This window comes from Lepisosteus platostomus, chromosome 27 (assembly GCF_059453375.1).
Source record: "Lepisosteus platostomus isolate fLepPlt1 chromosome 27, fLepPlt1.hap1, whole genome shotgun sequence".
NCBI classification, from domain to species: Eukaryota; Metazoa; Chordata; class Actinopteri; order Semionotiformes; family Lepisosteidae; genus Lepisosteus; species Lepisosteus platostomus.
In genome coordinates, this window is record NC_142637.1 from 1,722,888 (window position 1) to 1,738,171 (window position 15,284).

Genomic DNA, 15,284 nt, shown 5'->3' on the forward strand with positions numbered 1-15,284 from the left:
TCTGAGTCTTGTACAGGCAGGCGTAATCAGTGCCCTGCTGGAATGTGATTAAGAATCACAGCAGAGCCACAGGCTGTGCTGCTCCCCAGATTCCTCTTGTGGTAGCAGGTGGGGAGGCGTGGAGGTTGTTCTGTAAGTCACAGCGCTGACGAGAAGCAGGCGACAGCCAGAAACCTGTATAGTTATCTGCTCAGCTGTCTGGTCCTTCCTCCTCCTGGCTGAGAGACGGATCCGCTGTGCATTGACTGGCCCGGTTCAGATCTTCCTCACCTGGCGCAGTGTCCCAGTCCAGTACCGGAGAGTCTCGTCGGCACGGTGCGGGGAGTCCGATGTCGCTTTGCTTTTTTGCATTTTATGGAATTCCTGCAGTTAAGCTGTGTGGATTCCTGTAAAAAAAGCTAGGCCTGGCAATCTAATTTGGTTTTTGGGCTTTGACTACAGTTTCACAGAAAAGAAGACCTTATTCTGTCAAATTGGGAAGGTGCTGTTGGCTGTGGAATTTCTTTTCCCTGTTGTATTTCAGTGCGATTTGTGTCAATAGCAGCCTGTTCTGGAGTCGGACAGACTCCCCTTTTACTAAGGCAGCCAGCTAAATGCCTTTTAGGTCCTTTAATTGGGTTGCTGTAGAACCGCAAGACATGTGAAATTGGATTTCATGTGCCATCCTCTGCCCTAACGTTCATGTCAGGAGAGTCCTCGTTAATGAAAGTCACCATTGTGTCTGCCAGTTTCCATTCTCGCTCTCCAGTGCAACGGGTCATAAATATTTTTTTTGCTTGTTTGCATCTGTTGGAAACATAAATTCTTTAAAAACCTTACATGCGCTTAATACGACTGTAGCAATTGCCTGTACGTGATAGTTACTGTATATCTGAGAAGAGGTCCTTCAGCCTAGGTCGTTTGTTAGGTAGTTAGGATCTAACGGATCTGATGCTTTCAGGGTGTTGGATTCAATAATAACTTGTTCCATACTCCCACCACCCTTTGGGTAAATCTCCTTCCACATTAACATGTCAATTTGATTCGGGACTTGGCGCAGCGGTATTGTCAGTGCCGATGCCCTGAGAGTTGATTTCTCTCGTTCTGCCCTCTCGCGGTCTCCTTTATTTTGCTCACTCGCTTCCTCCCTCCCCCTGCAGGCCAGAGGACCCTGCACCACAGTGGCGATGTGCTGGAGACCCATGTTGTCGTCAATCCCTCGGACGACTTCGTCTGCTCAGAGGTGAGGCTTTTCATGATGTCGTCTGGCTGGGAGAACTGTTCCAGACACCCGCAGCTCTCATGAGAGCCCAGCGTGCTGAGAAAAAACGTTGTGGGAGGGCGCTTCTGCTTCTATCAGTAATGTGCTCAGAAGATCTCGCCTAGCATGCTCATCAGATGATAGGGGGATATGTTAACTTTTGCCTTTGATAAATCAGTTTAGTTTTTATAATGGTAAAAATGATTAGCTGTTTGTTGTTTTGTCATAATGCTGTTAACTGGCATGCATGAGTGTCTTAATTTAAAAGGCTGTGAGTGTCTGTTGCAAACTGACCGTGTGCAGTATGCAGCGAGGATTAAGTGAGGGCCTGGTGAGATTTCTGGAAGAGACCCTTCTGTTAATCAGCGAGCCCGGCTCAGCGGTGCGCGTGACCCCCCCCCTGCTGCTGGGAGAGGTTCTCCCCCCCCAGCTCAGCTCTCGGCTGGCCCCAGCCATCCACTGGCTCTCGGTGTGCTGCTCCACTCAGGGACCTCTGTGCAATAAAACTGCTTAGTGAGTGTGCTTGAAAGTTTTTATTTACTTCTCTGTTATGTACTGTTTTAATGGTTTTAGCACCTGTTTGTGATTTTATGTGACTTGAGTGACCTACGAAAACCACGAAGCTGGTTTCGCACTGCGCTAGAGGCAGGTCAGGACTGGTCCACAGGCTTAATTAGTGTGTGATTGGTGAAGTGCGTGCACATTTTGTGTTGTTTCTGTAAACAAGCACAGACAGAGTCTAGGAGTAAAAAAAATCTCCTTTTCCAACAGGCTTTGAACTTGCCGTGATAGATATTTCAGTATCACGTCTTTATACCGGTTTACACAACAGGTCTTATTTTTACCACTATAAGCCTCTTGAGCTCATACCTCATTCCTTTTAAAATCCTGTTACTGGGGTCTTGCCTCATTCGATAACGGTTGCCTTTGTCTGTCAGAGAGTAAAGCCTAGATGAAGGGGCATGTCGAGGTGAATTTTCACAGCTGCCTGGGATTTGTCATGTAGGTGACTACAAACCCCACAGTGGCTGACAGGCCGCCATTTTGTTTCACACTGCTGCAGTCTACTGATCTGCTGCGCAGGTTGACTTGAAACTTGGCAGGTTGTGTCGCACCCCAGATCAGTTCAGCTTTGCACCTTGAAGGTAGCGGCAAAACCTTTTACACCCACAGGGGCCGATTCCTCGCTTGGCGAAACTGTTAAGACAGTGTGCTCCAGGCTCTGTGGTTGGTATCGTTCTTGATTCCTTTCAGTTTCCCACTCGTGTTCCTTCATTGTGGGCGAAGGCTTCGTACAGCATCCGGAACTGTGAGAGAAGATAAAGGGGGGAAAAAAAGCAATTGGAGATTGATCTTGGTGTTTTCTTGAACTGTTGAATTTCAAAGCATGTGAAAATGTGGCAGAGATTTATGCACAATATAAGTCCTTAAAATAAATGGTAAGCTAGCTGCTTGGAGCAGAAGCCTTTCACCATTTTAAACCCTAACCTGGCAAGTTCCGTTCGAAGTTCAGTAGCCAGACATGTCTTCCTCTCCCATGATGCACTCCAACAGGCAGCAAAATGCTCTAAGGATTCATCGCAAAAAGTAGGGAATCAGCCAGTATTTCAAGCTGAGGGATGTTGACAAAAGGCAGATTTTGTCTGACCAAACCACGGTGATGCAAGTGGTTTCAAAGACGAAGTCTGTTTTAGAGAGATTTTTAATCTGTTTTTATTTAGCCAGGTAATTGAGACAGTTGCAATGCTGTCCAGTTGTTTTCTTGCATCACCGTGGTTTGGTCAGAAATCCTGTTCTTACTCAAGTTCTGATGAGTAGAGACCAGCATCCCCTTAAAATATCCTGCGTGTTAATTTGATCCTGATTTAAAAAAAAAACCAAATGCTGATCTGACACAATGGAGTCTGTAAATCCTTCATGTTTTTTAGTCATCCAGATGGAGTGTCCTACAAACCTGCTGGGCCTGTGCTTTTCATACTCCTTCTGCCTGGTGTTGAGCGTGCCAAGCAGCACTGTGAGCAGAATTTGAATCTCCCAGGCGAATATCATAAAGCTGGATGCTTTACAGAACCCAGGCATACTAAACTGCAGCATTGGCAGATGAGAGAAAGTGAATTTCACACAACACCAAGCCAAAACTGGAGCAGTCACAAACACCTCGGTAGGACTTGCAGGGTCCAATGGCTGGTCACCTTCACCTCCTTCTCAATGCTCATTTTAATGTGACGGAGCTCTCGATGTGCATTAAAAAAATCAATGGGTTCACAAAATTGATAGAGTGCCTGACTGGCTATTCCCATCCTGGTGGTTACTTGCCAGTTGTGAAATAGCTTTTTTTAAATAAAAACTAAATGACTTGGCAGCTTCCCAGCAGCTCTCGGTTTTGAGATCCTAACGGCAGTTGTTTCTTTCGACCAGCATAAGACCTAATGGGATTGATTCTGATGCTGTAACCTGTCGTAAGCATTTTTGCAGTAGATTTTGCTTGTTGCTTCTTAAGTGTTCTGCTCAATTTGTTTGATACTTGCCTTAAATAAAACCTAATGGCTGGAAGAGGGAACGGAGAGAGAGAGGCTATGAAATTGCTGATTACAGATATAAACCAAATAGGAAGTCATTTCTAATGCACAAGAACGTAAAGTGCAAACAAGGAGGCCAATTGGCCAATCTCGTCCATTTTGGTAGTTAGCAGTTATTTTTTGCAAAGTCCTCAGCTATCTCTTTTTGGAAGAAACACGGCTGTAGGCTTTAAACAACCTGGCTGAGCAGCTTGTTCCATACTCCCACAACCCCCTGGGTACAGAGGTGTAGTTTCCGTTTGTTCACTCTGGTCACGCCGAAGAGGTCCACCTCGGCTGGCGTTGTCGGTGCCTTTGAAGATGCTGAACACTTCTGTCGGTTCCCCCTCCTGTCTTCACTCTTCGAGACTCAAAAGGCCCCGTGGCTTCGCCCTTAATCCCTGGGAAGTATCCTATTGATCTTCTCTGCTGTGATGCCAGAGCAGCAATGTCTTTTCTATAATGTGGCGATCAAAAGCATGCACACTGCATGATAAACGAGGTTTTGCCATTCTCCTATCCGGTTTTTATGTGACATCACTTCCGTTTAATCGTATGCTTTTAACTGTGTATCCAAGCATTTTTCGTTTACCTTTTCAAGTGCTTCTCCACTTTATCTAAAAATTACGTCAACATCAACATCGAAGTCTTTGGGTGCATTTGGGTGAACGTCCTTGTTCCTTTGCACTTACTTCAAATGTTTAGTTTGTCATTGGCTTTTGGTTGGGAACCTTAAAATACTTGTTACAATGTCTTGTAACAAGGCTGTGAGAGGACAAGGACAGCACAGTGCGGCCAAGAGGGTTTATGTGGCTTCTGTGCAGATAAGCTCTGAGACGGAACTTAATTCTTGGCTGAAAGTTGCAGGAGCTTCCCCCTGTGTTTGTCGGCAGGTGCTTGGCTTTTTCAGGTCATTTCGTCTGAACAGTTAGGAAGAAATTTGGAATAAAACCCGTTTTTCAGGGTAAACGGTGTGCTGTGGCTATTGGTTGTTGTGAGATCATTGAATTTATGAGCAAACCGTAAAGTGTGATTAAGATTAGAAGGAGAAGGAAAATGTTTTTCGGCACATCTTGAAGTAGATTCTGGCTTTACCTAATATATTTTAGCTTTGAAAGAAATCAGGGTTTATGCAAATAGTGATTTTGTATGACTTTCAATGAGTATTACACTTGGATCTACTAAGCAGGACTCTGACCATCATTTCAACATTGTTGTGATGTTCCGGGTGACGGTGGCTCTGCAGTCCTTAATTGATTGTGGTTCCAACATGAGCAGTCAATCTGTGGGCAAATTCAACGGTTTGTAGGGTATTTCCTTTTCTCTGGCAGCGTTCTGAATAACATTCATGATCTTTTTTTTTCTAAAACAATTTTCACTGTGGATGTTGGTCTAGGAATAGGAGAGCGCCCCTCCTGTAGCCTGCCTCAGGCCTTGAGAGTGCTGCGTCTCTCTCCCTACAGGTGCGGGCCCTGATTTCGGATGTGTCCCGTCACAAACTGCTCGTCCTCGCTGGGCAGTGTGTGGAGGAGGAGGGGGACCTGGTCCTGCAGATGGGCAGCTTCTCTCTCCAGGATTTCATTCAGATCTTCGCAGATAAAGAGGTCAGCGTTCCCCTTAATAGCGATAGTGAATACTTGTGCAGAAACCCTGCTAGCTAACTAGGAATGGGACTCGGATGAGGGGTGGGCGGGTCGGAGGAGAAGAGTGTGCACGATCAGAGTCATTGCCAGGGTCTTAAGGGTCCAAAAAAGACATTTCTGGGATCTTGTAGAATCTAATTAATGGCATTAAAATAAGGTGAAACTCAGCTTTACTCAGCCCATAATACGGTAATTTTAGATGTCATTCTTGAGGTTGGTGTTTGAAGTCTAAGTGTTTTGTGCACTTTCCTCCTCTAGATTGGTGAACTGTTGAGCTCTGCAGACCCGACGCACAAAGCCAGTCTGACCCTAGCCGGCCCAAACTCGGGCGAGTGGAAGAACTCTGTGCTGGAGAAGCATAACCTTCAGGACTTCATTGAGATCAAGACGAACCCCCCCACCATCTTGCCCGAGATGGAAGGTCTGCAGGAGTTCACCGAGTATCTCTCGGAGTCTCTGGAGCCCCGCTCTCCCTTCGAGCTGCTGGAGCCGCCCGGCACCGTTGGCTTCCTCAAGCTCTCCAGGCCCTGCTGCTACATTTTCCCTGGAGGCCGGGGAGACTCTGCCTTCTTCGCCGTCAACGGATTCAATGTTTTGGTCAACGGGGGCTCCGATTCACGTGCCTGCTTCTGGAAGCTGGTCCGGCACCTCGACCGAATCGATTCGGTCCTGTTGACCCACATCGGGGTCGACAACCTCCCTGGCATCAACAGCCTGCTGCAGAGGAAGGCGGCTGAGCTGGAAGACGACCAGTCAGCGGGGTCTCAAAGCAACGAAGACTGGCTCAAGAACCTCATCTCCCCGGAGCTGGGAGTGGTGTTCCTCAATGCCCCAGAGAGACTAAAAACCCTCCCCAGCGATCCGAAAGTGCTGAGGAGCTGCGATCAAGTGGCACTTACCTTGCAGTACCTGGAGAGGTTGTCTGTTCAGCCAGAGCCCCTGTGCCGCACCAATGGGCCTGTTATTGAGCCAGTCATCCTCTTCCAGAAGATGGGGGTTGGTCGCCTGGAGTTGTATGTCCTCAACCCAGTGAAAGGCAGCAAGGATCTTGAAACCTTGATGCAGAACTGGCCAGGCAATGGCTCCCCCAAAGGCTCAGAGATCAGTATTCAGTGCCTAGTTTCCATTTGTGCGTTACTGGTCTGGCACCCAGCTAACCCCCTGGAGAAAATTATCCGTGTGTTGTTCCCTGGCTGCACACCCCAGGGGAAAATCTTGGAAGGCCTTGAGAAGCTGAAGCACCTGGATTTTCTCAAGCATCCAGTGGTGAGTGTGAAAGACTTGGAATCCTCCAAGTCGGACAAGCAGCCTAAAAGGGCAGAGAGCAGGGAGAGCCTGAAGTCAGTCCCAAAAGACTCCAGACCCAGCAGTGGTACACTGAAGGAAAAATTAGGAAGAGGTGACAAAAAACCTGACACTAAGGCCAAGAGCAAAGTTTCTGGAGATGCATTGAAAGAGGGACCCTGTCCAAAGGACGTGGACGAGAAATCAAAAGCTAAGGAGGAGGAAAAACAGAAGGTTGATGTGAAGCCAAAGACGTCAAAAGAGAAGCCGGCCACCAAGAAGGAGCCGGCCAAAGATGAGAAGAAGGAGGTGAAGAAGAAAGAAGAGAAACTCCCCGCGAAGAAAGAGGAGAATGGAGAGAAAAAGAAGGAAATGGTGAAAAGGGACACTGCGGCCGCAAAACCAAAGAAGGATGTCAAGCCAGAGCCCAAGAAAGAAGTCAAAAAGGAGGTCAAAGCAGAGGAGAGGAAGTTGACCAAGCAACCCGTGAAAGAGGTCAAGAAAGCCCCAGGAGCTGCCGCCTCGGCTGTGGCAGAATCGAAGAAACCGGCTGCTAAAGTTGGGCCTCCAAAGAAAGACGGGGCCCCTCCGAAGAAGGAAGCAACGTCTTCGGCCAAAGGCGCAAAGCTCAAGATGCCAAGAAAGGACACGGACAGCGAAAAGCTCTCTGGTGCTTGTGAGGGGGACGCTGAGCGCTCCAAAATGTCCACTCCGGAGGACATGACGGCAGAGTTCGAGCAGCTGAGAGAAGAGAGCGAAAGGCAGCAGCGGGGAGGCGGTGCAAAGACGGGCAAAGAGGAGTCAACAGACGAGGGCATCGCTACAGCCGAGAGTGAAGTGGAACAGTCGCCTCTCGACAACGTAGCGGCTGAAGGCGAGCCGAGTGGAAATGGAGCTGTGGAGGAAGTTCTGGAAAGCCCAGAGAAGTTCCGCTCTCTGGATGCTATTCCCAACCCCGCTAAGGTGATAGGCCCTCCATCACCCCTGGCTAGAACCCCCAAGAGTGACCGCAGTGTGAACTTTGACCTTACTCCCACCGAGTTCAGGCTCCTGGATGGAGCCCTGAGAGAGGGCCTGCTGAGGAACAGTCAGGAGGACCCATGTGGGAGTTCAGATGAGAAGACTCTGGAGATTGTTTCTCCTCCTGGGTCAGGACCAGCCAGTGCAGGTCATACCCCTTTCCACCAGTCTCCTGCAGAGGATGGTCTGGGATCTGGAGAAGACAGCAGTCAAGGAGGGAAGATGTCCAATTTAGCCTTTGAGGATGGGAGGCCTCTGGGGTCGTGTAGAAATTCAGAGTCCGGCTGCCCTAAAGCTGGCCTGGAAAATTCCTCCTCTTCCCAGGATAAACAGTCAAGCTTCCTTTCTCTGAGCCCATTTAAGGACGTGATGCCTGATGTCTCTCCCACCATCACCACTCCATCCCTTCCAGCAGAAGTTGGTTCCCCCCATTCCACAGAAGTGGATGAGTCCCTGTCCGTTTCCTTTGAACAAGTACTACCCCCAGTCAGTGAGTCTCCCAAAGAAGAGACTGGTGAACGGCCATACACAAATGGTTACTTTGTGGACCCAGAGTCCAAAGTTGGAATGACCCTTCCCTTGCGGACATCTCACAATATCCGGCCTCCAGGTGACGGTTCGGAGGGACGCTTGCCTGGACCACATGCCCTCCTCCCAGAGATACCTCCTCATGATGTGGACCTGTGCCTCGTCTCCCCTTGCGAGTTCAGGCACCCCAAAGCTCTGGAACAGCTCTCGCCTTCCGTCGTCAACCCCAGCCCCCGAGACCTGTCGGACGACAGTGATCTCTCCCAGGAGCTTGCCAAGCCCCTGTCGCAGCGTCGGGCCGGCAACCGCAGATCCCCTCAGGGGCAGGAGACGCCCCCCACCTCTGCCAGCGAGTCCCTCCCCACCCAGTCGGATTCCGACGTTCCCCCGGGAACAGAGGAATGCCCTTCCATCACCGCAGACGGCGGCCTGGACTCGGACGACGATTCTGGAAGCTTCGCGCCACACGAGCGGCCGGCCTCCCGCGCGTCCCATCGGGGCCTCGCGGCCCGGGATCCGCCCCCCGCCCCCCTGAAGGACCTGCCCCCCCTGCCGCCCCAGCCCGGCACCTGCATGGCGGACCCCGAAGCCGAGCAGCAGACGAAGAACGGCAAGGGCGCGGCGAAGGCCAGGAAGCAGGGGGGCACGCCCAGGCTGAGCTCTGCCAACGCGGCGGCGCAGAACACCAAAGCTAAAGGTGCCCAGGGCACTTCCTCCTCCTCCTCCGCCAGGGCGAGCTCCAGCTTGGACGCCCGGCCACCCTCCAGGAACACCGCGGGCGTCTCCAAGACCACTGCAAGACCCTCCACTGCAGGTGAGCGCCAGATTCATTCTTCGGTACGACAGGACAAATACAAGACGAAACGGGGGAAGTAGTAGAGTGATGTGTTCTTCTGACACATGAAGTCGAAACGACGGAGAACCTGCTTTAAATCTCAAGTATACGGCCGTTTCTGATGGGGGGGCCATCCGGGTTCTTCTTCCAGTTTTTTTTTTCCCCCGGGTTCTGGGGCTGTAACTGATCTGCACGAGTGAAACATTCAGGCTACGAGTGGTCTGAATTTCAGCAGAACGATGGGTGTTCTGAATTTCCTCTTTTTTCCCCCCGCATTCTGTGATCTTCCGATCGGCAGCAGACCATCTCTGTCGCGAGCCGTCATGCCTGCTCGTTCTGTCTCCCTCTCCTCCCAGGCCCTGTGGGCGGCAGGCCCCCCCCGGCGGGCACGCCCGTGTTCCTGGATCTGGCGTACCTCCCCTCGGGCCGCGCCGCCGCCACGGTGGACGTGGAGTTCTTCAAACGCCTGCGCTCGTCCTGCTACATCATCAGCGGGGACGAGCCGCTCAAGGAGGTGGTCATGCGGCCCATCCTGGACGCGCTGCTGGAGGGCAAGGCGTTGTGGTCGGGCAGCGTGCAGGTCAGTGGTACCGCCGCAGGTCGGAAGATGGGCTTGAAACGTCCTCTTAGCTTAGCTGGTAGTTACTTTCAGTCAGTCTTTCTTCACAAATTCATCCCAGAGTTCCCCAGGGCCTTGCAGTTAGTGAAGTACCAGTTGACAACCTGTTCTCCAGACAGATGCGATGAGCAAGTGGGCAGTTAGAATTTCTAGACGTTGAGCCGCTGTGCTCATGTGCTGTCAGGCTAGCTGCTGATGTCACAGTGTGGTATAGGAACCGCTGAGCTCATGTGGCAGAAAAGGAGAATCTTGCTGTCCTGATCTGCAGTGGTTCCTTTTAGCAAAGATGTTAAAAATGATGCAGTTCTTGTTTACTTTAATTCTGTATATACTGAGCAATCACACTTGTGCATTTGTTTTTAGCACCAAGAATATATGCATATTATAAATATTTTGGATACAGTTTAATCCAAATGGCACCAATATATTGATCGTCTTTTTCGTCCGCGGCTGGTCATGGCATGCTTTACTTCCTGTGGGTTCATCCTAATGTGCTAGCGTTCCAGCAGGACAAGTGTGTCCTTGTGCTGCTTGTGACAGCTGGTTTCCTGGGTGGTGGAGGTTTGAAGTAGGGCATCCACAGGGGGACTGTCACCAGGTGTGAACCCCAATCGAGCATCGGTGGGATGATCCGGGGCGATGTGACGTCCCGGGTTGAGTCCAGTGAGCAGGCACACGCCAGTCCCGGCTCTTCAAGAGGAATGGGACAGGACACCGCACACATCTGGTATTCCTTCCAGCCTTGGCCACGCACGCTGCTAACCTGTGCGTTTCATTCCTGCCCATCACAAATGGTAACGGGCAGAATGAAATGCGGTGGTGGTGTTTGATGTTCAGTATATACGTCCACAAGGTGGCACGGCTTTAGACAGCACCTGGCAGGAAGTCGCCAGCAGGAACAGAAGGCAGCTCTGAACGCCGAAGAGGCGTGAGGATTCTCACTGCCGTCCCCTGTCTCCTCCAGGTGACCCTGATCCCGACCTTTGACTCGGTGGTGATGCACGACTGGTACCAGGAGACCCACGAGAGGCAGCGGGAGCTGGGCATCACGGTGCTGGGCAGCAACAGCACGGTGGCCATGCAGGACGAGACCTTCCCAGCCTGCAAAGTGGAGTTCTGAGGGCAGAGGAGGCTTCCGGCCCCCCCCCCCCCCCCCGCCTTTCCTCCCCACCCCCCTCCCTCGCGCTTCGCGGCCGCCGGCGCCGCGTGCCTGGTCACGAAACTCCCCATCCCCCCGATCAGGACGGGGATCCCCAGGCAGCTTCGCACCCCAGAGCAGCATGACGGCCGCCGTCCAGCCTGACCAGGCCACGACGGGCTCCCCAGTTCCCCGAAATCCGATCTTCATTTCCACGTTCGCAGCCGCCCTTGACCGTTTCCTGTCGCGTTGCCCATCTCCAGGGGGTTGGAAAGGCGGCTGATTCTGGGGAACGGGGCCGTTCATCACTCCTTTGTTACACTCCTACTCTTTTTTTTTTTTCCCCCCCTTGAGGCCGTGGGAATTCATTGCTGCCTTTCAGAACAATCCTCTTTTTTGGGGGGGCGGGGGGGGGGGACTTATCTTAATTGCGCACTTGCACGGTTTTCACAACGAAACCAAACTGGTCACTAAAAGCATGAGTCTGTAGGGTCTCGGGAATGAATGGATCGTCCTGCGGGGGGCGCACTTTGAGCGGGACTGCAGTGTCAGGACAGGGGCGTAAAGGCGTCTCCTGGTTCGGCCCCCCCTTTCCGCCAAAGCGTTCCCACCTCAGCTGCGTGCTTCCGATTCGGAACGAGTAAACCGCCCAAGAGCAGTGGCAGCTCAGCGGGATCCGGGGCTGGTTTCACCTGCTGGGGGCGAGAGGGAGGTGCCCACCCAGGCTGTGAGCTGAGCGCTGCAGAGAGGAAGGCTCTCCAGCTCGAAGCAGTGAGGCGGGCGGGGCTGTTCTGGGAAGGCCTGGTCTGGGCTGTCTGTGGGAGAAGCAGGTCGTGGAAGGATGAGCAGGAAGTGAAGGGTGTTGGGTTTTGCACCGCGGAGCGGGGGACGGGATTGGGCCGCGGGGGGTCGATCCCGCGGTGCTGGAGGAAGCGTGACGGCCGACGCATCCCCGGTTGGCGAGCGCAGCCGTGTCGCGGCGACGAGCTCCTTTCCGGGGGGGCGCGGTTCGCGGAGTTTGGGCCGGTGCCGTCAGGTGGACCCGGAAGGCCATGGCTGTGTTTCTGGCGGGACGCTGGCTGGTTTGGGGCGGTCCGATCGTCAGGTCGGGGGTTCCTGAGGGTTAAAGGGGCTGTGGAACTGCCTGAAACAAAACCGTCGTCGAGCGTGTTTTATAACCACATTTTAGTAGTTGTTCTGTGTCTGTGATCTCTAGGTGCCACACGTATCTCGGAGGGAATGTCATTTAAAGTTGCACACGCAAGACTTTTTTTATAATTAAAAGAGGAAGTAGCAAGAGCGTAATTAGCAAGAGTTGGAAGACGTTTTATAGGACAGGGTTCGCTTCCGATTTTTTTTTTTATATTTATACATATATTTGAGCCTGGGTTGCGTTAGTGCCTAAATGTGAAATATTTACACAAATGTAACAAAAAAAAAATCACCACATTTATCATCACCTAGTCCATTTGTCTGTGGTGTTCTGCTGTAGGGTAGCGAGCTCATATTCTGTGAATTATCAGTGCGTTTTAGCCTGTCGTACTCTGCATGCACTGTGTTAGATAGTGTGCAATACGGTGAGGCAGGGGGCTGCTCTCATCCTTCAGGGCTCTTCCGATCCCATAGCAAAAGGCTTTTTCGGACACTTTTTAGTTTGAGACAATTTCCGCTAAAGGTGAATATGTCAGTCTCAGTCTTTTAACACAGAAAGCGCGATCCTGTGTCATGAAGAGCGAAACAATTCAGTCACTTTTTTTAAAAAAAAAAAACTCTTTTTGGAAACTGTGATCTTCAGAAACATTGCCAGTTAAAAACAATCGGGGCCGTGCGGGATATCGCTGCGGAGTTTAATTAGGCCGAGGTCTCGTTACCGCTGGGATTCCCTCCAGACCATATGAAATGAAAATCTGGCTCTTTTCTGTTAATTTTGTTTTTGGTGGGTTTTGCAGCTGCCTGAAAATGATGTCTGAATATTAAATTATTACAGAAGCTTAAGAAAGAGGCTATTGTGGATATGGACATAATTTCCAGAAGTGTTGTTTTACTGTTTTTTTTTTCCCTGGAGATTATGGCTGAAGATAACGGTGTCAAGGCCTTGAAGTGCATTAAGAGTGGATGAAAGAGTTCATTTTCATTGGGAGAGATCTGTGCTGTGTCTGTGTGCAGGTTGTCAAGGTGACAGCTGTGGCCTAGCCGCTCCCCAGCGATTCTCGAAGCCTGGGGCTGTTTACAGACATGGCAGAAGATCCAAGGATGAGCCCTTCACACAAGGGCTCTCTTTTTAATTTAATTTTGTTTAAGTACTCGACATTGTAATGTAAAGAGGGAAAACAAATTCCATCGCCCGCTTTATTTATTTGTCTGTTTGCTAATTTATTTTTTTTAAATCGTTTCCTTTGGCATTGTTCTGGGAACCTCACAATCCTGATTGTTTCAGCTGTATTACAGTTACTCTGCTGAGTCCTCTGGATTTCAAGACCGTGAAGGGCGTCTCGTGCTTTTCTGTGAGGAATTCCATCGTGGGGAGCGCCTCGGAGAAAGATTCTCATGTGTGCACGTCTGTTGTCTGGTACCATAGAGACAGCATGGTTTCAAAAATCGGTATCTTTTATTCCTGAACCATTGTTGATTTTTTTTGTTCGGTAGAATATCTACCTTGATTTTTTAATAGAGCTGGCTGTATAACACAAGTGACATTCGATAAGCTTGTATTAACATGGTTCTGTTACTCAAAAACACCTGATCAAACGCGGCAGTGATCCCTGTTTTAAAACGACTGTGGGGGAAAAAATCTGTCATTGCTTATGTGCCACCTAGTGGTCACGTTGTGAAATTGCAACTTATTGTTCTGTACCCCCTTGGAAGTCTTGTTCCGGGAGCCGAGCTGCAATTGCTTACCTGAAAATCCCCTTACTGTCATGTGAGACTGAAACTAAAATCTGTCAAACGCCATTTTCTGTGGTGTAGTTCAAGCTATCGTTTAAACCCGAAACTGGCTTAGGCTTTTCTGCAGACGTTTCCTTTCCTGAGGCGTGGTATTTTTTGTTAAAAAAGGAAACAAATGTCATTTGGTTGCTTACTGCAGAGTATTTTTTACATCTGTGTCTGGTACTTAGACTGAATGTCTTACTCTGCTGCACTGTACGCTGATTACCATATAAGGCAACTCAAGTCCGCATCCTAAGCTAACAATATGACCCAGCATGCACCACTCTCACTGCTGGCTGTTTTTGTATGTGAGGCTTTTGGCCTTGAACACTTTGTCTAAGACGCTGTCTGCAGCAGCTGTGGGAAGAGCTGACTTGAACCTGACATGTTTTTAAATGTACCTGTGACCCCCCCCCGAATTTCTGAAGGAAAATCAAATCCAGTTTTTGTGCGATCTCTCCGTGCAGAAAGCACAGTAGGTCTTTATCTTTTGTCCTGCATCATGGCAGAAGGGTGAGGGATTTTCTTACTGAATGTCCAGGCTTTCAGAATCTCACTCGGCACCAAAAGGGAGTGAAGTCATAGCAGAGAGATGAAGTAAGTTACTATGGTCAGTAAACGCCCCCATTTGGGGGGGTGATGATAGAGGACAGGTATTGTTGAGGTTGTCTAAGCAACCACATGGTTGCAGTAGAATAAACCCTGAGGAGTAAGAGGTTGCCCCTGAACCCCTGAAGATTTAGGAGAAAAACTCTTATTACAAAAGATATTTTGATGCAATGAACCAGAAACAAACTTTGGAAATTGCAAGTTGCTGTTTTTTCCTCCCTTACACTAGTCACCTTTGGTTCAGTCTTTCAGGGCAGTGTTACTGTTCTTCACATCCAGCTGTTTGCAGCTGTCTGGCTGCTGGAGCACACGTAGTGGATCAGCAACAGGACCATGTTCACGGGCGATCTCACCAGGTTCTACAGCAGGTTACGGTCTGTCGTGTGTGTAAGTGGGGGGAGCTATGTACTCTGAAATGAAGGCTGATGACTTGATTCAGTATTGAACACTAATCCTTTTTGTTTTATTTCCAATAAATATGCTTCTTTTATAAATCACTAAAAGGTCTCGTTTTGTTTTTTCACTATTCGGTTCAGGTAACTGAGTTCCAGTGCCCACAGGTGCAATGGGGCAGCAGGCTGACCTTCAAAAAACAGTCAGAATCTGGATCATCATTTGCGTGGTTTTACCTCTGCCCATTGCTGGCCGGGTTCACTTTATCCAATACAGGGACACCTGGGGTTAGAAAATGGATGGATGGAGTAGTTGGTATGAAGGCACCAACAGGATGGGTATTTTTTCCAATACAAATTACTGTATTATTGTGTTGTAGAGTTAAGAAAAAACATTTGATAGAGGGGTAAAATGAAACCCCATTCAGGTTACTATCCGTAAAGATCACTACAAAATTAATGAAACGTTTAGTTTTAGAAAGGGACGAGT

The 15,284-nt window shown here is 49.8% G+C and overlaps 1 protein-coding gene across 2 annotated transcripts in view; it reads left to right on the forward strand.

Annotated features, from left to right (window-relative positions):
- Positions 1–14,905, forward strand: part of map1sa (microtubule-associated protein 1Sa) — a 33,197-nt gene extending 18,292 nt beyond the window's left edge. For both annotated transcript variants that reach the window (XM_088622214.1, XM_088622213.1), the window contains exons 3-7: positions 1,140–1,222; positions 5,262–5,402; positions 5,700–9,087; positions 9,465–9,688; positions 10,692–14,905. In XM_088622214.1, the coding sequence (XP_088478340.1) occupies positions 1,140–1,222; positions 5,262–5,402; positions 5,700–9,087; positions 9,465–9,688; positions 10,692–10,847 (3,992 nt within the window). In that variant the 3' untranslated portion in view covers positions 10,848–14,905. The remainder of the gene's footprint in view (positions 1–1,139; positions 1,223–5,261; positions 5,403–5,699; positions 9,088–9,464; positions 9,689–10,691) is intronic.
- Positions 14,906–15,284: the final 379 nt, after the last annotated feature.